Below are 25,129 nucleotides of genomic sequence, written 5' to 3' on the forward strand. Positions count from 1 at the left end.
TCGCACCTGTGCTGCAGATGGGCTTTGCTCTGGTCACCGGTTTTCCGTCTCCCTCTGGTGAGAATGTGATTCTTGTATGTGTCCAGATCTTTGTTCTCTCTCTTCCTTCTCCTCCTCCGGCCTATGGCTTGGTAACTAACTGAGGTGCCTTGGCCCGGGGGCGGGGTATAGGAGGGGGACCTAGTGCATCCTGGGAGGCTGAAAGCTTAACTCTTTGGTGCCCTGCGACTGACGTCACACCTATACCCCAAGGTATCCTGTGGAACCCTATGGACTTCGTAGAAATAGAGATAACAAGGGTAAGTTCTTACCATATCTCATATTATTCCCCTTTTCCTCATCCCATGCATTAGATTGTTAGCACAAGAAATAGTAATAGTGTCTGTTTACAATTCTGCTACATATGCAAAAGAAGAAATTAAACTGATATTGTAATTCCATAGGTGGGCAGATTGTCCACATTGCAAGGGCAGCAATGCTTCCTCTGGGCTCAGTAATGCTGGACATACACGGCAAGATAAAATGTCTGTCAGACTGACAGACATTTTATCTGGCCAGCTGCCAGCCGCAGATGTCCGCAGCATACACTGTGAGAGAAATCTCAGTGTATAGCCCGACATCTGCACTCCGCCCCCGGGGGAGGAGACATTTCCCTGTTCCTTCCGTAGGAAGGAACACTGGAAATGTCTGTCTGTCGGCCGCGCTGGGCATACACTGCCCGATGCGGCCGACAGTTACCGGGTAAATATCGCATCGGACGGGCATGCTGGACAATCCAGCATGCCCGACCGAGCAATATTTAACCCTTGGTCGCCCCCCCCCCCACACGCTACAATTATCGCGGCAATCCGCCGATATCGGGCGGGTCGTCCCGATAATTGCAACGTGTATGGCCAGCATAAGATTTACCATCCTGCCTGGTCCATTTTTGACCATTTATTTGCTTTCATTTAAAATAGCTGCTCAGAATGTCCGTAGATTTGGGATCCACTGTCCTTAAATTAAGAATAAGCTACTATGGGAGGATATTGCAAATATAGCTGTATTAGTACCATACTGTGGCTGAATGTAGGTATTAAAGTAGTTTTCTTATGTACCGTACTCCAAGCCATCGTTTACATCTCGGCCCAGCTTGCTGTTCTAATCTCCATATTGAGCCGATAATGCATTTCAGTTTATTGTATGCACATTAGTATTGTGTCTACTCCGATAGCTGCCAACTTCATACCAGGACATGTTCACTGCAACTTGATTGGACCTGTTGTCTCACCTTCTCTGCAATCCTTATTTATTAAGTTATATATATATATAGCACCAGCATATTTCGTTGTGCTTAATAATTGGGAATAAAACCGTAATCGGACGAGACAGTGTAATAACAGAGGCTATCTTGGTTTAAACCCTTGAGCTTGAGGGGATGATACTGATTTCAATGACATCTTTGCAGTTATAAGAGGTAGAATCACTCACGATAATGATGTGCAATAATGGTATGTTTTACCCTGTAACTATAAATTCCTTAACTTTGAGCACCTAACCCTGTAATGTCCTACACTACAGCTTCACTGTATGCGAACAGGAGCAAAGTAGTTAATGCACTATTTATTTTATGTTTTCTTTAACCACTTAACTGACTCTTTTTTTTTTTTTTTTTCAAAACCGCACAGAATTTGTCATTTAAAAAAAAAAAAAAAAATGGAATTAAGTTTACAAAAAAAAAGTTACATTTTATTTAGAAAAGGTCATATACCTAGGGGATGTTTTGACAGCCCCCCGAACCTAATGTTCATAAGCCCCCTTTGTAATTTTACTTCCGACTACCCAACAAAAATAGCCCTAGGCCCCCCCCAGCGTCAAAAGATCCCGAGCAATATCAACCCTTAACCCCATAGTGGTAATAGGTCCCCGTGGCAGAGCCACCACGGTCGCACCCCTAGGTACAATGTGTCCCCAGTTTAGTGTCGTCCCCGCCCCCATGTGACACTTTATCTGTAGAGAAAAAAAAAAAAAGTTTTATATACCCCCCAGCCAATTTTTTTCTAATGGGCATAAAATCTCCCACCTCCCCCCCCCCCCCCCCTTCATCCCCCATGCCAAAAGATGCCCCATCCCCTTGTTCCGTGGTGCAGGGGGACTGATCATCCGACCTCCCCCCCCTGCTGCAGCTAATCTCTGCACACAGATCAGCATATTTGTGCTGGGTCTGGAACGAGGTTCCCCTCCTGGCTCTTTTACTATAGGCGCGTGCAGTTCGCACAGCATTCTGGTGCTAGATTCCAGTAGTGATGTTGGCAGTCACAGACCAACGCATCACTGCAGGAGGGTCCGGGGAGTTAGAGGAGATCCGTTCTGCACTTGCAGAAGCCGGTGGACAGAGCGGATGGCCTGGTCGCATGTGGTGCAGGATGAAGCATTTCTGGCTCTGATTGCATCACATGCGGCCACACCAGTTTAGTGGTTAATATGTCATTGGTTGATCAATGTCCTGCTGGCTGCTAGATTTGATGTATTGCCTTTTTGAATTTTGTGTTATTTGGCCTGGAATACTTTATTTCCATTCCTCTATTGTTGGCTAACACATTACATCAGTGTGCTGCTGCACTAACATATAAGTATTTCGTCCTCAGCGAGTGGCATTGCACAAGTGGCATTATCAGCAGCACTATTTGGGGCACCTCTGGTAAGCCCTTACTTTTCCATGCTGTCTAAGACAGTGGCCTTGATGTGGTCGGAGTTATCTTCTTTGTCTCTGGACTCCGCAACATAGCGAGTCCTGCAGCTAAAATTATCACAAAAGGAAAGTAAATGGGACAGGACCCCTAGATAAGATTGAGCAATGTGACAGCTGCTTAGGTGTGCTGTCACTAATACACATGGCGGCACTTAGTGTATTACAGGTCACAAGCGTCTCTTGCACATATCTTAAGCACTAGAATACCCTGAGTTTAAGCCTAATTGCAGTTATCATACAGATGTGTCCTCATACACCTATCCTCCATACGCTACGCAGCGCGACTTGCCTGGCGTGAGTGAGCCGCCAGGTGCCGTGATACTCTGCTAGCGTCGGGTGTCTTTTTTTTTTTTTTTTTTGCCAAAACTGCGATGTGACCAGGACGCACCAGAAGCTTGTGCTGGTTAATGTGATATGTATATCTGTGTGTGACTGAGTCTGTATATGAAGCACAAAGGAACTTGGAATGAAAAAAGCTGTGGCCGCTGCATTGTAGCACCTCAGAGACTCAGTCACACACAGATATACAAGTGTCACTTATCAGATTAATCAACACAATCTGCCGGTGCGTCCTGGTCACATCGCATTGCAACTTGGACACCTTTTTCTGCAAAAAAATTCAGCCCGGCGCTAGCTGTGTATTACGGGACCTGTAGGCGTTGAGACTCCTGTAAAAGCATAGACAGAACCTTGTCCTCACTTGTCCTTGCTGTGTTCCGTACTATACACCGCTGTGGCCTCAGTGACCTGTTCTCCGCTGACAGGAGCGGAACCCGGTGTGACCTGCTGCAGTAGCCCATCCACTTCAAGGTTTGCCGAGATTTACATGGTCTCTTACATCCCATGTCTTTCCCAGTCTGGTGTTAAGTCTGAACAACAACTAAACCTCTTGATTGTGTCCAAATACTTTTGTTTGCATTATTGTTATCGCTAATAAAGAGCAGAAAAATAATTTGGGTGACCACAGACCACAATGAGAACTGTCCAAACATAACTGGAAGGTTATGCAACAAAAATTACTTAATGCCCTTTATATAAACCAGAAAGTGAGTCCATGGCGCAGTGTGTGTGTGTGTGTGTGTGTGTGTATATATGTGTGTATATATATATATATATATATATATATATATCTCTGACTTGACAATAATAGGTTCAGGCTTACTGCCCTGGAACCATGAGAGCAGGTTCTGCAATACAGGAACAGCTAAAAAGCTGCAATCAGATTATGTCACTGTGAGAGTGGCCTTATTCGCAAATATTGAAAGTTTATCTCCCCCCCCCCCTTTGCTATAATATTGTACATGATCACAATGGTTAAAATGTGTTACAGGCATTGGGGTCTACTATCCGGAAAACCTGTTAGAATCTTCCGAAAATTAGAAATAAGCTAAATTTCCGTTGCTGTTTGGTGATGTCATACACAGACATGGGAACTAGGTGCTTCCTAATAGTCACTGCGAGGAGAACTTACTAAGCTATTTAGAAGATGGGCATATTTTTGTCATTTATTATATACTAGCTGCAGTGCTCCAAATGATGCTGAACACCTTACCTGTAGACCCCCCCAAGTCCCTCAATGTTACAAATACCAGATATGGTCATCACCCGTGTTTGTGCATCAAGCTTATCCCACAGAGGTTGGGCTGCAGTGTTGGGTCTGAGTGGCAGGATTGCTGCCCTATTTTTAGGCTTTCATCCTGCTTTATATGATGGGATGAGAGTTAAAAAAGATGGGATTGTTTACAGAGCAGTTTGATCGTCTTAAAATGTCTCCTGTCACAGCTATTTTACTAATTACTCATGTGCCACATTGTATAATAGGATCAGTTTGGTTGAATCAACCAGTTGACATTTCAGCTACTTGATCATGTTGATGAGGTGGCTGGAAATGACTACGTGTGCAGAACTGCTTTTGCCTATTATTCTAATATCCTGAGAATGGCATACATTTACCAAAATGGTTAATAATGTATGATAATATCTCAGGTTCTCTGGCAGCTGGATACAGGAATAACTACTGGTACAGATGTGTCCTCATACATCTAGATCAGGGGTGGGGAACCTTTTTTCTGGCGTGGGCCATTTTGATATATATAAAACATTATTCGCGGACCTGGTGCAGGCCACGCCCCCTCTGTGTGATGTCGCACGGGGCGGGGCCACAATCACTGGTGATTACAGCAATGCCCGGAGCATCCTGAGGATGCTCCGGGGAGCTGTAAGGGCAGCGATGTGACCATCTGAAGCGTCCTAAGAATTCTCCAGGCGGCACTGCTGCATAGATTCTGGCTGCAGGGTGCCATTCTAGGGAGATGAGGCTAGCAGAGAAGAGCTCAGAGGGCCAGACCAAATGACTCCGCGGGCCTTATACAGCCCCCGGGCCTGAGGTTTTCCCATCCCTGATCTAGCCTCCAATACGCCATGCAGCACGATATGCCTGGCTACTTGGCTAGCGTCTAGCGTCTTTTTTGCCTAAAATGTGTATGTCACAATGCAACGCACCAGGAGACTGTGCTGATTAATTTGAGATGTGACACTTCTATATCTGTGTGTGTTTGAGTCTGTATATGAAGCACAACGGAACTTGGAATGAAGAAAGTTGCAGTCGCTACCTTGTAGCACCTCCTATGCAGATTCAGGGACTCAAGGCCCCCATACATCAGAGATGGATTGCAGCAATCGTGTAATTTACAATCGATTGTGTATAAAAATCTGCAATGTATGGGCTTCACAGATTGCAGATTGCAACCAAAAAGTGATAGGAATTGTTTAATCATATAGTCCAACATGTTGGATTTCACAGATCGATTGGGGCTGTAGATTGCTAGTGTATGGACATGATCAGCAGATTTGCAGACCGTTTGTAGCAAAATGATGGGCCTTCAAGATTGCCAGATCTGTGTTTGCTGCAATCGATCTGCAAATCACTGAAAAAGATCTGTAGTGTATGGGCGCAGATTGCTCGATTGGGAAATCCTAAGATCGGGCAATAAATCTTCAAATTGTTCAATTGTGGTTTTCAGATTGCTGATGTATGGGGGCCTTTAGTCGCACACAGATATACAAGACTCGCGACTTAGATGCATTTTTGGCAAGAAAGACACCCAGCGCTAGCAGAGTCTCACAGGACCTGGCTTGCTGTGAGGGGCTTTTTAGCGCGACTGCAGCAAAGATGTCTAAAGACACATTTTTGAGTCAAATACTACATCTGCTTGAAATCTCCCATTTAAAACTCAAAAATGCACTGTTGCTGTCTTTTGACAGGGAGATAATAATTTAACTCACTTGGCTACATCGGCAGCTGTAGTAAACTGGTGATTGCTCTGATCTTTTACACATGGGAGATCAGTTATTCACTGTTTAGCGACCAGGGAGTCAGTAGCTGTGTTTTTGGGTCTTGAACTGGAGATTGCAGGCAGAATGTGTTCCAGTAACTTGAAGTAATCAGAAATAATTATTTCGACACTGTTGTTTTTCAGCTGTGTTATCCTTTAAGACTGTTGAAACTGCACGGAGCATTAGATAGTATAACATGTCTTATGTTTTAGTCATTCTCTTGACGGGATTATTTAATGATAATCAGGTCATGTGTAGTATGTGCTCATTGGCGTCCAGCCTACATTTACGTGTGTCACAAGTTACCGTACCGACAATGCACTGGGACAGTGCTGGACATAAATGGAGAGACCTGATACAGCTTACAGATTACACGCGGCCTCTGCACAGAGGCAGCCATTTTTGGGGGATTCCAATGAATCAAGGGGTTCCGTTCATCTAGCAATAAAAGAGAAAGTGACTACTGGTTCATTTTTAAAATTTACTTAGATCAGTAATGGGTAACAGGTGGCCATGGGGCTGGCAAGTGCTGTGACCTCCAAACCTTCACCTGTGACCCCCGGCGCCTTCCTGATGTTATTGTCTGATTAAAAATGCTGCTGATCTGGTGTTACAGACAGGGGTCTTGAATGAATGTATTGTTTTTCCTTATTATTGTGATTAGGGGTAATTTGTGGCCCTTTTTGAAGGTTAGAGGGACACCCAAGTGTAGCAGGTTACTGACTTACATGCAAGAAGATTGAGCTGCTCTTTATAACTAGCATCGCTCATAATAGCTTTGAGTGGTGCATGTTATTGTGAAATCGGCGATGCGGCTGACTTGCTTAAAGACCCCCATACATCAGCAATCTGCAATCGATTGTGTATAAAAATCTTTCCCTTTTTCAATCGATTGCAAATTGCACGATTGCTGCAATCAATTGCTGGTGTATGGGGGCCTTAAGACCCAATAGACGATAAATAGCCGCCTTATGTCATCAGCAGCATAATTACTGTTTTCACTGTTGGAGTAGCAGCGTCTCAAAGTGTGGTGTGCAGCTGCCTAATCTTAGTATAATGGCACAAAGGGAGAAGAGGTGTAAAGGACAATACTGTTATTTTACTTCACATTTTTAGGCCAGAAGTATCCACAAAGTGGGTGAGAGGTGTTTGAATCGCTCCTTTTTTCCCCCTTGTTTTTTTTTTTAAGGCTTTTTTTTTTATTTTTGCTTTTCCTAGTCACTGTGAGGAGCCCTGAGGAGAGTAATGCTAAGGGGATCCTACAAGGGTTTTCTTCATTTTCTTTTTGAAAGTTACTTAAATGAGCCTTTATCCAGAACACACTCCCAGTTCTCGGGAAATATGAATAACAAATTGTATGACAGTATCATTCGGTGGTGTTCATAAATTGGCTACAAATTTAAAGGTTTAAAACAAAATCTAAAAAAGTTATTGTTTTGTGGGAGTAAAATAACATTTTTGTTTCTACCAAAAGATTTTATTTTATTTTTTTATTTTTTTGGCGGCTTCTTCACCTTTATTCATTATCTATACTTCCATTTTCATTCCCCCCCCCCCCCAGGTTTGCAGTTTTGTAGGTAAATTATGATTGCAGCAGGGAGAGTAAAGGCCCTCACACAATGAGCGATATAGTGGCCGATCCGATGGATTTGAACCATATTGCCGCTATATCGTTCTATGTGTGGGTATGATAACGACCAGTGCGTGCTCTCGTGGGGGCGCCTGTCGCTCCTCCAGATCTTTCTGCTTGTTCAATTGAACTGGGGGATCAATGAACGATCCCATGCAGCGTTATGCGGGAGGGGGGCTGCATGTCGGGAAGGCGGTCACCAGATCTCTGTGTGTGGGGACAGCCCGATATGTCGGCCGTCGCATCGCTAGGTGCATATCGCACCGTGTATGGGGGGGGGGGCTTAAGGGCTCAGTTACATGTTTTGTTCCCAGCCCAAAATTCCAAATTGGAGAGAGGACACAATTCTATTACCCAATAGAATTTGTGCTTGAAGCAGATCTGCGGAACTGATGATGAATCCAAATTAAAAAGGACTAAAGCTGGTTACATACTAGAAAAAAGGATCCGGAAAACGGGCGATACACACTACCCAATAATTCTTTAGTTCCAAACTATCCTTTCAATTCCAAATCATGTTGTCTCCTTAGGGGAATGCTAATTAATAGCAGACATCAGCCGAGGTTCATACACACTGCACTCTCTGAGCGATACCACGACGACAGGACCTACAGTACATACTGTGTGCAGCACACGTTCTATCGGGAGCCCATCAAACAGGTTTTAGACCATCGGGCCCTGGTGCAGCATACACACACCATAATTATCGTCCCTATCTGACAGATGTAGCCACGCCGTGTACCCAGCTTAAGAATCCAAGTATTGAGCAGACAATATAGCATTTGTGTTTATTTTATGATCTATTCAGCGTCAAGACCCAGACTACATGGCTGGCTCCATCACTGTCAAGTCTAAACATTCAATTCAAGATCTGGCCTACAAAGCCTTCAGCTATTTGTTTAATTGGAATAAGAGAATAATTAAGGATAATGGTTTTCAGTTGGCAGTACTATAAGGTAGTAACATGTCAGGCGTATGAACCTAAGCAGTTTATCCGTTTCACAGGAGCCTCATATCCCCGTGGTGCCCTGCATCTATCACTAATGTAGGCTGTGACTATCTGCGGCTCCCGTTCTGTCGCAGCGCTGTCCTCAGTGACGTTTAAATGAGTGGACGGGGCACTGCCCCATGTCGTCTCGTGTGTATATTTAGGAGATCATTAGATAAAGATTACATTTATATTCACTCTTTATCTATTCTTCTAAATAAGGTATCCATATCCTAGTGAGAAGCACTTTGAACCAATGATCAGTGGAGAACATGATTTGCACATTATACCTGCAGATAAATGATGGTTCTTAAACCCTAGTGGAGCGATGTAGTCGGCATCCCGGCGTGCAGGATGCTGATGGTCTAAATACCAGCGCCAAATTCCCGACAGGTCGGGATCCCGGCACCAGTATCCCGACCGTGGGCATTCCGAAGTATTGGGGTGTTAGGGTGAGGTTAGAGTTAGGTACTTTAGGTGTCGGGGTGGAAGTGTTAGGATTAGGGTGCAGGGAGGGGGAGGTTAAGTTTAGGCAGTGGGGGGTTGGTTAGGCTTAGGCACTGGGGGGGAGGTTAGGGGAGGGTAATGGTAGGCGTTAGGAAAATACTTACCATTCGTTCCTATGGGTGTCTGTATTCTGACCAGCGGCATCCTGACAGCCAGGTTTTTCACACCCAACCTCTAGCAGATGTGTCCTCCATTGTACAGTTTGCATTACAGTGGAGCACCGTAGCAGGAGCCAAATAATGGTCTATGACTGTCTAAGCAGCGCCCAGTCATTAGTTACACCACAGTATAGGCTATGGGATACACTATGTGGGCATCACCGGTTATAGAGCCTAGGAAGGGAAGAATTCCTAGTCCAGAGAGTTAACGGGGAATTTTATAGCGACTACTGTGCCCCTTGCCTCTTCGCTGCTGGTGGGACACTACTGATATAAGAGGAAGGTGACCCTTTATTATGAGGGGGGGAATGTAAACACAACCAATAACAAACTTACTGCAAAATTCTTGTATTGAATTATCAGAAACCTGACTGGTTTTCCATTGCTTCGTGATCTTGTTGGTACTTTTGTGCTTTTTTTTCATAGTAACAGTGTGCGTTCACTAGATGGCGCTGTGGCACTGTGAAGTACACTAGATGGCGCTGTGGCACTGTGAAGTACACTAGATGGCGCTGTGGCACTGTGAAGTTCGTGCTTGTAATGTTAGTTGCACTTACCAGCTGTACTGTAGGGGAATCATGCTTGTTAAGGGATGCCATAAGAAGACCACTGGTAACACCCACAGGTCACACAAGCCTCTTCTCTTGTAAAACATGCTCTGTTTTACAGAATATACAGCTAAGCTTGGATTTGAGTAAGATAATAGCCTATGCTGACAGCATTTACTTTTTTTTAAATGCATTAAATTCTGAAAATCTGTTTCCTGATAAACCAAGAAAGGAGTGCATTTCAGGGGAGGTGTATCAAGCCTTGGAGAGAGAAAAGCAACCAATCAGCTTCTAACTGTCATTTCAAAGCCTGTGCTAGATAAATGTCAGTTAGCAGCTGATTGGTTGCTATGCACAACTTCTCCACTTTATCCCTCTCCAAGCCTCGATACATCTCCCCCTTCAATAAAAACCTTAGAAGTTTTTTTTTTTTTTTTATTGTTCTAAGTTATCTAGGCACGTTGTAATTTGGTTGGATAATTGTGCCTTTTTTAGACCTACGTAACTTAAAAATCAGTGTGTAGCAGCCCCAAAACATATGACAAATAAATAGATGCAGACGATGAGTGCTGATGATGCCCTGTATTAGTGGAACAGCCGTTTGTGTGACCAGATCTGATGGTGAGCCGTACGCTTGGTGGGCATACTGAGTTGACACTTAGGCCCGCATTCAATTTGGAGCGAAAAGCCAAGATCGGCGAAATTGTTTCGCCGATGACTTCATTTTGCCAGGCGGAAAAGTATCGCCGTATTCAATTTCAAAGACTTTCCGCCTAGGCGGGAAGTCAATGCGATGTAATAGGCGAAAAAGTTTCGCCTATGAATAGCAGGCGGAAAAAAGTGCAGAATTTGGGTTTTGGTGTGAAACTTTGCGGGAACCCCCGTGCAGCCTTAAGACAGTCCCTGAAGGTAAACTGCGTCAAAAAAATCTTAAAAAAACCCTTAAGAACAGCCAAAAAAAATTCTTTCATTTTGGGGGCGGAAAAAATAAGATTATGTAATTTTACAGCTTAATGATTCAGCTTAATGATTCATTCTTACAAACCATGACTCTAGGGGCCAACTTAGAATGGTGGCAAATCTGTTCTATTGTGGTTATGAATTAATTTCCTATCCCTAGCACATTCAGCCTGTCCATGGTCACACACGTGTGACATTGGAGCCTTCGTAAAACTAAAACCTAATATAAATTTACAGAAAGATGGCACCTAAACCTTGTATTAGAAAAGGCAGACTTTATTTTTATTAGAGTATCAGCATTTTTTCACTGCTCCCTTAGGCCACTGAGTAATTCAGCAAAGAATATAAAATTGTGCTTACCTGTCACCATTAGGGTCAGTTATGTGGCGGTGGACGGGGTTGGGCTTCTGTTTGTCCACATATATTACGATTGACAGCCACCAGCACTGGTTTTGCATATCACATTGACCAAAAATAATTTTATTTGGTATTGGACCACCAACCCGTGGCAAGCCTGCCAGTGCCCTGCAGACCCTAAAGGTGCCATGGCACCAGTTTGTCTTTGAAGGTTTTTTTCCCCTGCTTCACATGTGAGGGAAGGAGAAGGTGGATCTTGGAACTTGTAAATCGGTTGCAAGCAATATATTCCCGGGTTTAGGGGCAATTACCTCACATAGCAGGAGCAGTGGAACTGGGGTAAACCGAAGACTTTTATGAGTCACACAGAGGTGGTCATTTTGGGAGTTGGCCGGTGACCGAGGGACTACATAAAGAGCCAGGAGGAACCAGGCATTTTCCTAGTGAAACCACAAGCTGACTGTGTAGTTATGTATAGGGAATGGGTGGTCTGCACTCTCATGAATGGACTGTGGATGGATTGCACTTTATATTGCTCCATGGTTGAATTCTTATCTCACTTTGAGGTCGGTGAAGTCAGATTGCACCAACATAAAGTCACCTCATGCAAAACATTTTAATTTTAAACATTTTGCTCTTCACCCAAAATTAAATGACTGTCTTGTTTGCTTTGCAGGCTCCACCATCCATGGTAAATAATGAACAGCGGCAGCATGCAGAACACATATTCCTCTCCTTTAGAAAATCAAAGTCGCCATTCGCCGTATGCAAGCACATACTGGGTGCGTATGGGCTGCCATTACAATGTGGGTGAGATGAGAATGCGGAGACGCTCGTGTAGGGGGCAGAAAAGGGCAGACACACTATAGAAGTGCAAGCATAACATATCCTCAAAAGAAATCCTGTCTGAAGGTTCTTATTTATGTAAAAGTCAGCATTCCTTAGGTATTGTCACAGGCTCTCCAGATTTGGTTACATACCAATTTCTGTTCATTTTAAATAATACAGAAAGAGAGTGAACAAACAAATGGAAACACCTGCAGTGATCGCACTGAGCGAAAAAATTTGTGGGTCCCACGGACCCCTCACTTTAAAAAATGGGGGTCCTAGTCCACTTTTTCTGGGTCCCATCACATATTATGTATCAATGCTGGGGGCAGGTAGCAGTTGGGGTAGAGGGGGTTAAGGGTAAGCAGTAGTTTGGGTAGAGCTGGAGATAGCGGCAGGGAGAAGTGGCGGATAAGGGCAGGCAGTGCTGGGGGCAGGGAGGAGGTACGTGCAAACAGCAGTTGGGAATGTGCGGGAGAGCAGGGATGGAGCTAGGGGTGGGGGGGTAGGGGTAGAAATCAGCTGGGGCAGCGTTGGAGCAAGAAGGGGGTTAGGGGCAGGCAGTACCGGGGACAGTGCTGTGGGGGTAGGGAGGAGGTACCAGCTATGACAGTACTGGGGGGCAGGGATAGAGTTAGGGGCAGGCAGTACTGGGGGTAGGGAGGGGCAAGGGTAAGATAGCAGCTGGGGCAGGACTGGGGGTCAAGGATGTGGTTAGGTTAGGGCTAAGGGTAGATAGCAGCTGGGGCAGTACTGGGGGTAGGCGGCAAGGATAGATGATAGCTTGGGAAAGCAGGTGCTTAGGGACAGGCAGTACTGGGGTTAGGCTCTAAGGCACAGGGGACACTCACTACTGCAGGGGAGACACACATCTACACTTCCCTACCATGCAGGGTCACAGCCATAAGCCTAACAGTCTCTCCGGGCACAGATGCAAGGTAGGGGAGTGTAGGCAGGCATGGGGTGTCACGGTGGTTCACTGCCCATACACAGAGCACACATCATGGGGCAGTGACAAAGAGCAGCACTTACCTTTGCGGAGGAGGAGGGTGGCTGCACAGCACTGGGTGAGTCAGGCCAGTCTCTGCAGGATAGGTACATGCTGCTGGCGGCGGCTCCCAGGGTCAGTGCACCCTGTAGAGGATGCGGAGGCTCCGCTGGAGACTGTCACTGACCTGAGCTGGAGGAAAGAGCCCTAAGCAGATCAGAGCGCTGAGGAGGGGGGAGATACTGGTATTGGCTGTGAGGACGCTTCCGGTGATGATTGGCTGCTGCAACACTGCACACAGCGCGTCCTGCTTAGTTTTTCAAAATGGGTCCCCATCAACTTGTAGTGCGTATAAACGCGCTTTAGCGCGTATTTTGCGATCCCTGCCTGTATACCAAGCATCTGGAAAGCAAGTGTTATTTATGTATGTATGTATTAGGCATATAACATCCCAGCATGGTCATGGTCATGTATAAAGGTTCCGGACTACTAGTATTCCCTATAATGGCTGCAAAAGGAAACCAGGGGGACTTGTGAATCAGGGGTGATTGTTGGGTGCATTTGTCAGACTCTTCCATGACCCAGAAAGCTCAAATTGCCGACGTCACATGAGCAGTGGTGTCGGCATGGGGCCCCAAGGGGAACACACGTTCTGTAAAGGGCCACATTGTGCAGAAGGATCATAGTATCTGAGCATTAGAGTCCTGGGCATAAGTCAGGTCACTGACTGTGGATTAAGGACAGACCAGGATCTGACCATTTATGATTGCGTGTTCAGTGGTGGAAAGCGCTCGGACTGCAGACTATTGGTCAGTGAAGGAAGGTGATATGGTCAAATGAATCCTTTATTATGTTCTTGACAAACTGATGGGTGCACCGATAACCACAACCTAAAGAACTCTACAGCCCTGAGTGTTTTTGTTTCTGGTGGTTCTGTAATGTTGCCTGCTGCGTTTTCCTGGCATGGTTTGGTGCTTGTCGCTGCTTAATGGTTCTGAGTGATCATGTTCACACCATGTTGCAGCATTCATTCCTGATGGGGGATGTACATATTACAGGAAGACCATAATCCCATCCCTAGATCTGGAGTAGCCAAGCACTCATCAAATGTTCCGAAATGACACTTGAGCCTCCGGTTTCCACCGCCATAAAAAGCCCTTGAAGGAAGCTTCTTGTGGAAGAATGGCGCTACATCGCTTCTGCATAACTCCAAACTTGGTAGACCTGATGCCACGGCACATACTGGCCAAATGTTACTTTAGTGTGTTGGTGTCATATATGATCTATGCACGCTATTGGGCCAAAAAGAGGTCCCCTTGATCCCTGGTCACACGATGCTCTGTCCAAACATTATTTTTTGGCCAATAACAGTGGGCCAAGTGCCCAGAGCACCCATTACAGGCCGAGCCTACTTGACCTAAGTACTCCTACCGCTGATGTACAAGACGTTATTCATTGTAATTATGTTTACATTAGAGGCTGTGAGCTCTAAAGTTTAAAACTAGTTTTTCCATAATGCAACAGTATGGATTGACGTTCTCATGCATGTAGATTTTATTCTCTTTTTATATTTGTATTTTTCTACCTCAGGGTCCTTAGGGATCCACAGGGATACCTTGGGGGTATAGGGCTTGGCTCCAGCCATGGGCACCACAGAGTTAAAAATTTTCTCCCAGGATGCACCAGGCCCCCTCCTATACCCCGCCCCCAGGCCAAGGCACCCCAGTTTTCAGTAGGTGCCCGGCCGGGATGCTGGGTCATCGCAGAGGGGGGCTGTGTGACAGCCCCTGAAGATCTTCAAGAGCGGTAGCATAGGACAGTCCAGCGGACGTCCATGCTACCGCTCCGACACCCCCGCCGGCGCCGACCTCCGGAAGCGATCCTGGAGCTCGGCGGGCTCTTGGGGGGTCCAGCTAGCGGAACCCCCGGGGGCCTTGGACTGTGGCCGGATGTACGGGGGGCCACTTAAGGTAAGCAGCGGGCGTCTGCGGTAGGCGCCTGCTGAATCACAGTCCGGCGTCCCCAGGGCTGGGGGCTCCCTGGGGACGGCAGTATAGTGGAGCCAGGCGGATGCCTGCGCTCTCCACTAGACCACCAGGGATACGGGGCTGGAGCGTTGCGGAACACGCTCCAGCATCCCGGGGGGTTAATGGCCTGCCAGGGGAGGACGCCTTCCCTGTAGCGCACAGGAGGCTCCTCCCCATGACTGCTGTCGGCGCCTTACATTAAGGCTTTGGCGGGCTGAGGCAGTGATCCTCCCCAGGCCCACCTCCCTTCATCCTCCGGCGGCCATTTTATGTGACAATACGCTGTGGTGACAGGGTGCGGAGCCTGGGGTGCCCCTTACATACCTCTCCTCCAGATAAAGGTCAGCGTATGTAGCGCTATCACTGCCAGGCTGTAAGTCTGTGTTTGTGATAGTGCATTTAGTGCAGGGTTTTCTGCATTGTATGTGACTTTATGCTAGCGCTGTGTGCCTGATCTTTCTCCTGTCAGCCATTTTAGCTATCCCTATTTCTTTCTCCTGACCAGTCCTCTCAGTGCCAGTACTGTCAGGGTAGGAATTTACCTCACAGTTTTAGATATTTCTGTGAGAGGAGTGTCACATACCACCTTGTCCAGTGAGGACTCTGTTAGAGGAGCACCTCTCCTATTTTCCTGCTCCAGATGTAAAGCAGGTGTGGGGGAGGGGGCGGTACTCCAGGATGGGTTATGTGCTGCATGTCTGGCCATCCCTGGTACCTCTGCTGTACCTAGCACCTCTCAAGAACCTCCTTGGGCTTGTTTTGTACAAGCCCTGACTGTTCTTGTAAATAGGCTTGCAGCCCCTCCTACGTTTCCACAATTGGGGTTCGCACAGCAGGCGGTAGTCCCGCCTCCTATTCTGGGAGTTCCGGGACCGATAGTAATGCAGTGCCCCCCGCAACAGGTCCTGAATCAGGCTGACCCAGGTTCGTCCGATTCTGGGGTGCGGGGCTCTCAGCACCCCAGACCTGCTAAAAGACCATTATTGTCATATCCATCCAGACAATCTAGACCTGCTAAAAGACCATTATTGTCATATCCATCCGCTCAGGATGACGAAGATGATGGCTCGTCTGATGAGGGCGAAATTGCAGATTTTTCAGACACTGACACTCCTCAAGCAGGGGCAGAGACTAAGTCTAGTATTTACATTCCAAGCCTCATATGGGCAGTCCGTGCGGCCATGGTTATTACTGACGACAACTTACCTGCAGCGCCTACTCATGCTTATTTTAAAGAGTTTAAAGGAGCTGCAGCAGTATTCCCTCTATCTGGTCAGCTAGTTGATCACATGGAGGAGGCCTGGAAATCTCCAGGAAAAAGATTTCAACCGCACAAGCGTCTGGCACGTACATTTCCATTTGCGAAAGATTACTTCACTAAATGGGAGTCTCCTCCTCAGGTGGATTCTCACGTGACACGCTTAGTAAAGAGCGCAACTTTGCCTATGCCGTCTATGTCTTCTCTGACGGATACTACAGACCGTAAAGTGGAGGTGTGCCTAAAGTCTATCTATTCCCTTGCTGGAGGAGCATCTAGACCAGCTATGGCTGTCTGCTGGGTGGCCCAGGCTATGGAAAGGTGGGCGGACGCTTTGGAAGCATCATTTGCTTCTGAGGGTACCAGCGAACAGGTTATATTAGTGGGTAACCCTCGGGATTCCGCTACGTACATTAACGAAGCAGCTTTGGATTTGAGCCTGCTTACTTCTAGGATTTCTGCGGCGGCTGTGGCCGCTCGACGCTCCTTGTGGTTACGTTCGTGGAGGGCGAACGCTGAATCGAAGAGAGGCTTGGAATGCTTACCCTACAATGGACAGGTCCTGTTTGGACCAGCCTTGGACAAAATAGTAGACACGTTGGCGGCTGCCAAATCTGCGTGTCTACCCTCAGCCCCGACTTTGTCTGGGTCTAAAAATCCGTCCTTTCGGCCCTATCGCCCTCCGGGAAAACCTAGGGTTCAGTCCTTTCCGAGACCTTCAGGTCCCAAAAAAACCGCCAAGACCAAGAAGCAAGTTTGGAGTACCAGACGTCCAGCTGCCAAGCCGGACGACAAACCCTCAGCCTGACGGGTTGGGCCTTTCCTTAGGGGATCCAAGGGTGGGAGGCCGATTTCTGCAATACGCCCAGTGTTGGTTCAAAACCACCACAGACACTTGGGTACGGGAGGTGGTATCTCAGGGATATGCCCTCTCCTTCCGCAGAAGGCCTCCTCATCAGTTCTTTGTAACAGCATGTCCTTTAGATCCAACGAAGGCTCTAGTGATCCAAGAGTCAGTGCATCCTATGCTTCAAATGGGAGTAATAGAACCTGTTCCGTTATCCCTGGGAGGGACTGGATATTACTCCAACCTTTTTCTGGTTCAAAAACCAAATGGATCATACCGACCTATACTCAACCTCAAGTCCATTTCGGGGCATTGTTGGACTCTCGGCAACAGAGAATCTTCTTGACGGAGGAAAAGATAGCCCTGTTGCAGTCCAAGATACGCAATGTTCTAAGCAGTCGCCGAGTGTCTCTTCTATCGGCGATGAAGTTACTGGGATCCATGGTGTCAACGTTCGACATGGTGGAGTATGCCCAGTTCCATTCCAGGCCTCTACAAATGTTGATCCTGTCCAGATGGAACAGAAATCCCCGTCGAATAAAGACGCAGTTGATCACGCTCATTCCGGAAGTGCGCCTGTCTTTGATGTGGTGGTTACAAAAGTCTCATCTCAGCAGGGGATGTCCGTTTTGGATTTCGGATTGGGTCCTTCTAACAACGGATGCCTGTCTTCGGGGCTGGTGCGCTGTGACAGGCCCACACGTCTTCCAGGGCCGGTGGACGTCGGAGGAATCGGACCTGCCAATCAATATATTGGAAATTCGAGCAGTGTTCAGGGCGCTGCAGCATGCAAGACCGTTCCTGCTGGGGAAACCCGTGCAGGTTCAGTCAGACAACGCCACCACGGTGGCTTACCTAAATCGTCAGGGAGGAACTCGAAGCCAAGCGGCTCTAAGGGAGGTGTCCCGCATTCTGACTTGGGCAGAAGGCAATCTTCCGGCCATTTCGGCCGTCTTCATTCTGGGTGTGCTCAACTGGGAGGCGGACTTCCTCAGCCGCCACTATGTACACCCGGGGGAATGGTCTCTTCACCAGGAGGTGTTCCAACTCCTGGTGGACAAGTGAGGTCTTCCCGAAATAGACCTCATGGCCTCCAGACACAACCGCAAGCTGTGGGTATACGGATCCCGAACAAGAGACGCAGGAGCTCTCCTGGTGGACGCTCTGTCGGCACGATTGAACTTCCAATTTGCGTACCTGTTCCCTCCATTCTCCCTGCTGCCTCGAGTAATTCGAAAGTTCAGGCAGGAAGGAGGCAAAATCCGAGTTGTTACTCGGATCTCCAGTGTCTATCCATCGACACTTCTTGGCTGTTGCCTCAGAGGCCAGACCTATTGTCTCAGGGTCCTTGTCTCTACCCGGACCTAAGTCGGCTATCTTTGACGGTGTGGCTCTTGAGACTTCCCTCTTGAGGTCCAAGGGTTTCTCTAGAGCAGTGGTCAATACCATGTTACATGCTCGTAAGCCGGCTTCAGCTAGAATTTACCACAGGGTGTGGCATACCTATTTTGAGTGGTGTCGCCTTAAAGCGTACGATCCTCACGAGTTTAGAATATCGAGAGTGTTGGCTTTCCTTCAGGCGGGTTTGGATTTAGGTCTATGCCTTGCTTCACTGAGGGTACATGTTTCTGCCCTATGCGGCCTGATATCCATACCTTTATGCAGGGTGTCCTTCGCATCCAGCCTCCCTATGTGCATCCGGTAGCTCCATGGGATCTGGCTGTGGTCCTGAAGGCGCTACAGGATCCTCAATTTGAACCTTTGGGTTCTGTGGATCTAAAATGGCTTACGGCAAAAAGTGTTCCTTTTGGCTATTGCTTCAGCCAGAAGGGTGTCGGATTTGGGGGCTCTTTCGTGTCGTCCCCCATTTCTAAATTTTCATTCGGATAGGGCGGTACTTCGTACCCATCCCGAATTCCTTCCTAAAGTAGTGTCTAGTTTCCACATTAACGAGGAAATTGTGGTCCCAGCCTTTAATTCATCTGATCTCTCAGCTGGCGAGGCTTCTTTGGATGTGGTACGGGCTCTGCGGATTTACGTGGACCGTACCAGTTCTTTGAGAAAATCGGACTCTTTGTTTGTCCTATATGGATTTCATAGGAGGGGTTGGCCTGCCAATAAACAGACTTTGGCACGCTGGATCTGCATGGCGATCTCTGAGGCATACACTCACGAGGGACTTCCAGTGCCACCCTCGGTGAAAGCTCATTCTACAAGATCTGTGGGACCTTTGTGGGCAGCTCGACGTGGCGCCTCAGCTCTTCAGCTATGTAAGGCGGCCACGTGGTCCTCTGTCCATATTTTCGTCAAGCATTACGCTTTTGACACATTTGCTTCTCAGGATGCTTCCTTCGGGCGGCGGATTCTCCTCTCGGCACAGGAGTGTCCCCTCCCTTGAAGGATACTGCTTTGGGACATCCCCAAGGTATCCCTGTGGATCCCTAAGGACCCTGAGGTAGAAAACAGGAGATATGGTAAGAACTTACCTTTGTTATCTCCGTTTCTACGAAGTCCTTACGGTCCACAGGGCGCCCGCCCTGACGCCCTGTGCTTCCGTAGGGTGTTGTTCTGGTCACCAGTTTCTGTCTCCCTTTTCTATGAGAATGGGAACCTTGTGTGTTCCAGACTTTCTTCCTTTCTCCTCTCTCCCGGCCTATGGCTTGATACTAAAACTGGGGTGCCTTGGCCTGGGGGCGGGGTGTAGGAGGGGGCCTGGTGCATCCTGGGAGAAAATTTTTAACTCTGTGGTGCCCATGGCTGGACCCAAGCCCTATACCCCCAAGGTATCCCTGTGGACCCTAAGGACTTCGTAGAAACGGAGATAGCAAAGGTAAGTTCTTACCATATCTCCTGTTTTTTTCACCTCTTTGTTAAAACATTTGCCTGAAAAGCTAAGGGTAAGTGAGCAGGGAACCTTAATGTTCAATGAAAGGGAAACATTGTTGCTTATATCATTTGGGGATTCCATAGTTTTGAAAGCGAAAATAGAATGCCTGAAACATCTAAGGGGTCTATTTACTAAGCCTTGGACAGAGATAAGGTGCCAACCAACCAACTCCCAACTGTCATTTTTCAAACACAGCCTGTGACCTGGCAGTTAGTAGCTGAGTGGCTGGTACCTTGTCTCCGTTCACTTTGTCTCCATCCAAGGCTTAGCAAATAGACCCCTAAGTGCTGCAAGCGTTACTTAGGCCCATATCCAATTTGAGGTGAAAAGTCCGGATCCGCGATACTTTTTCGCCGATGACGTCATTTTCGCCTGTTTTGCTTCTACCCCGTATTCAATTTGGAAGACTTCTCACCTAGGCGGAAAGTCAATGCAATGTACTAGGCGAAAAAGTTTCACCTATGAATAGCAGGCGGAGAAAAGTGCAGAATTGGGGTTTTGGGGTGCAACATTGCTGGAACCCCTGTGCTGCCTTCAGACAGTGCCCCAAAGGTAAACTGTGTAAAAAAAATTTTTAAGAACACCCCAAAAAATGTTTTGATATAAGGGGCGAAAAAAAAAAATGTTGTGGCATAAAGTTAAAAACTAGCGAACTTGACTCTGGGGGGGGGTCCCCAGTATGCCCCAAGTGTTTTTTTGATTGCAGGTGCTTGCGGCAGGTGGATTTTTCATGATTTTTTTTCAACTTCACTTTAGCAACTTTTAAATATGCTGGCCCCCATTTTCACGTGCCCCAAATTTGCTGGGATAAGTTATTTTCTTGAAAAAACAACTCCTGAATACTATTTTGCACCACTTATACAAAAACGCTATTTAGCAGCTATTAAGGCCGTTTAAAAACACCAAATACCTTCAGCAAGCCAAATCGGGGGGTACCATAGCTAACCTCCATGTCAGAGCATCTTTTGGGGGGTGTCAGGCTGATTTCCCCAAATCTGACAGTACTTTCCGCCTGTTCAAGTTTCGCCGGGTCCCGTTTTCACCTACTTTCAAATTGAATATGGGCAAAGCGGGCACGCGCGCGATACTTTTCCGTCTACAAAACAGGCGAAGCAGGCGAAAAGTCCGGGCCGCGAAAAAGTATCGCGGGTCCTCTCAAATTGAATACGGCTCTTAGCTGGGATGCAGCATTCTTCAATCTAGTCTTCCCAAAGGCTCCAATGCTCCAGCACTGCTCCTGTGACTTCCATCAATCGCTGAGTCTGCTTCAGTCACTCTGCACATTTTTTTGTTAAAATCCCATATTTATGTTTATTATGCGTTTGCAGAGTTCCAATGCCAGAGGCCAGAGCCTCGTGTTACATGGAGAAAGGGGACATTTTTGCCCGTGTTTCAAATTCACAGACTTGTGGAACATGCTGCATTTGTAGGGGTGCAAAGGTTTTTTGTTTTTTTTTAAATACATGCAGAGCAAATGTTGCAGGGGCTAAACGGTCCCCCCTTCAACTCTAAATCAAGTTGAGATGGGACATTTACATACCTTCAAGTACATGAACCGATTGTATACCACATTTTATGTATTTATTTTTCTCTCTGGTGTTTGTCTTAAATACTTTGTTGGTGGAAAATATACATAAATCTACAATAAACAGTTCCTTCTGGAATTTTTGAAAAAGCTGCATGAGTTGAGGAGGGGCTTGGTAAGCACAGCAAAGGATTATGGGAAGATGCCACGTGGGAGGAGTTTGGTGTCAGTGGGTATGACTAGGGACAGGATGTCTGTGGAATAGATGGCAGAAAAATGATAAACATTGATAAATATTGACTTTTTATTTATTTATTTTTTGTTCCCCCAAATATAAGTGAACAGATGTTGGGTGTGACCTTGTGTAATGTACATCAGAATCCAATATGTTGTCTTGTATAAAGAAGTCTCTAATATACAGATGTGCGTAAAAGACTCCCTAATATGACATTGCATATATGATTGCTATGTTTAGGAAAAAAAACATGCAGTGTCCCCCAATAGGTATTACTGTGAGGTCTCCAAAAATACAGTATGCAGTGTCCCCCAATAGGTATTACTGTGAGGTCTCCAAAAATACAGTAACAAAATGATTACAGTAAAATGTTAGAATATCTGCATGGCAATCTGTTTCAAAATGTTGGTAAATCGCTGCTGTGAACCCTTGTGAAATACAATGATTTATACCAGGCACAGGCTAATGTCATGGGCTGGGCTGTAATTACTTATTCTGAACATGAAGGGAAAGCTGCACCGTGGGAAGTCCCAGGCAGCGATATTTGGCGAATCGGTGGGTATCGCTGGCTGTATGGTAGCACGAGACCCTCCCCTGTAATAGCTTCTTCCTCATTCTCTATACATGACCACCACGTGGCGCTCTGATTTGTGCTTTGATTACAGAAACGTGTATTGGTGCTTGTTTCCTGTGTCAGTGTTGGTCTGACATCACCTTTGTTTTCACAGAAACTAGTAAAGTGGATTACGTACTCTTTCAAGCTGCCACGGCGATAATGGAAGCTGTTGTAAGAGAATGGATCCTCCTGGAAAAAAGTAGCATTGAATCACTCCGAACATTCCTTTTAACTTATGTCTTACAGAGGCCGAAGTGAGTACAGATATGCCAGTGACTGCATACCATTGGCTGATCTTGTGTCAAGTATCTGTATTTACAGAGTAATGCTGTATAAATACCTGTATCAGCGGTAAACTCTGCCATCATTCTATTTTTAGACTCCTTCAGGGTCTAATTGACTCTTTAAATGTACAGACGCTAGTCTACGCTAGGATCTTCATTGCACCCAGTGTTACTGTCCTACACACAGTTCTCTGCACTCCTTATTCCATAGCATAAAGGGGGATTGGGCATTGTCGGGGGGGGGGGGGGGATTACCCTGATGCTAGAGTCGCTATCACTGCAGCATGTCTGAGTCAGTGCGTCTCAAATGTCTGTGGTTATCTACTACTAACGGCGTCTGAGCTGTAAAATCGGACGACATTTCCAATCACAACTAGGGGGCGCTGTAAATCAGATTATCACGGAGGAAGTTTCTGCAAATCGGATGCAAGCACAGTTCTGCTGAGTGTGGTTTATGTATTACTCTTTGATTCATGGTAGTTCTCTTTAAAAGACTAGATTTACCACTTCCTGCCTTGTTTTGAAAGGATGCTGGGACAGATTTACTAAACGGTGGCTTCTGCCTCAAAATGTAAAGCGGCACTAATATTAGGTGCAAAGCGCAGCGTGTTTAGTTTTAAATATTAGTGCCGCTTAAAGTGTTGAGGCCAATCCCGCAGCTTGCAAACGTGAATCTAGCTTTATGTTGGCTCGTTTAGAAACATTGCATATACGAGGTGTGGCTGTTGAGTAACGAGATTGTACTTGTACAAAGTAAACCATACTGCGTGAGTTAATAGGATGTGGGAAACATTGACCTTGGACTATCACAAAATGGTTTTGCAAGTTTCGCCCCTCTCGCAAAGAGAGTTTGCTGTCACAGTGATGCTTCAAATTAACTGAATAAATAATCTGCGATTAGTAAATAGTTTAATTGAAAAATGTATATTCTGGAAACTGTCAGACAGTCGAGATATTTGGCAGAAATAGTTTTTTTTACGTCCTCTCAACTAAAAAAATATTGTAAAAATCTGAGATGGGTGCTGGACACACTGACGTTGAGTGACTCCTGGTCCAGTACAATTCTGAGACAAAATGTTAGTCCATGCACTGGAAAACGCCATTATCACCAGGAATGAAGGGGATGCAATCGGGAAGCCGGCTGACGTAAGCCCGATAGCCGGCTTCCCGACTGCTTTATCCCGGTGAGGGTTAAATGACCGGCGTCTAAATCTAGATGCCTGTCATTTTTCCCACGCCGCGAGCGGACAGCCGCGGGGAGGGGGAGGGTTAGGTTTAGGGTCCTGGGGGGGGACGACTTAGGGTTAGGCACCCCCCCATGGGGACTTAGGTTTAGACAGCGGGGAAGGGGGGGAGGTTAGGGTTGGGCACTTAGAGGAGGGATTATGGTTAGGCACAGGGGGGAGGTTAAGGTTAGGCACCCCTAAGGAGGGTTAAGGGGCTTAGGTTAGTAGATACTTACCGAAGAACGATCGGGATTTCCAGCGCTGTCGGGCTGCCGGGATCTCTGCTTTTGTCTGCCTGACGCTGCCGGGATTCGAACTCCATTGCAGTGCTAGAACCCCCTCCATACTCGCCAGACATGGCACCCTGTGACTTCTTTCTTATCCCTAAAGTCAAATCTGTACTGAAGGGAACCCGTTTTGCATCAGTTACTGAGGTAGAGAAGAAAACAATGGAGCTGATGAGACCGCTGACAGATAATGAGCCACAGCGCTGCTTTGACCAATGGGAAATCAGAATGCAGCGCTGTGTGCATGCAGAAGGGGTAGTATATAGAAGGGGAACAGAGTTGAAATGTATTTAATGTTAATTAAATATAAATGATATCATCAGTCTTGTTGTTTAATGGCCACACCTCGCAGCTTCCAAATGTACAAGATAGAATAACAGTCAGATGGCAGCTTTCATTATCCAAGTTACAGAGTAATAATGCTCATAGCTGACTACTAAGCTGACTACTAATTCACTTTTAAAAGCAATGTTAGCAGGTGGGCCCCATTGAGCACTATGAGCAGACGTCACGCTACACGGAGGATACAATATGTACTATTAGACTATATTGTCTGCTTTGCTGGTGTCCATGGCTGAATGTGCTCCATGCAGTAAAAGGATTTGGCATCTTCTTGCATTAATCTGCGCAGATTACAGGACTAAGGAGATGTATCCTGCCTTCTACAGAGGGGAGAGATTGCCCATAGCAACCAATCCTCTTTGGAGTCGCACTTATCAAGTACATTCTATAAAATGATAGGTAGAAGCTGATTGGTTACTATAAGGCAAATTCTCCACTGGGACATCTCTCCAGTCTTTAGAAGGCTTGATACATCGACCCCCCCCCCTTTATTATTACAGGGATGTGACAGGAATTGTGTGTATTTATTATGTTATGAAGTAACTCAGTGCTGTATGACACTGC

The 25,129-nt window shown here is 46.5% G+C and overlaps 1 protein-coding gene across 1 annotated transcript in view; it reads left to right on the forward strand.

Annotated features, from left to right (window-relative positions):
• The window catches only part of XPO4 (exportin 4), a 138,934-nt gene that overhangs the window by 18,111 nt on the left and 95,694 nt on the right, over positions 1 to 25,129 (forward strand). The window contains exons 2-3 of the mRNA XM_088458528.1: positions 11,892 to 11,997; positions 22,539 to 22,680. Coding sequence (XP_088314654.1) covers positions 11,892 to 11,997; positions 22,539 to 22,680 — 248 coding nt within the window. The remainder of the gene's footprint in view (positions 1 to 11,891; positions 11,998 to 22,538; positions 22,681 to 25,129) is intronic.

The sequence above is a fragment of the Taudactylus pleione genome, unplaced genomic scaffold (assembly GCF_031769625.1).
Source record: "Taudactylus pleione unplaced genomic scaffold, aTauple2 ptg000842l, whole genome shotgun sequence".
NCBI lineage: Eukaryota > Metazoa > Chordata > Amphibia > Anura > Myobatrachidae > Taudactylus > Taudactylus pleione.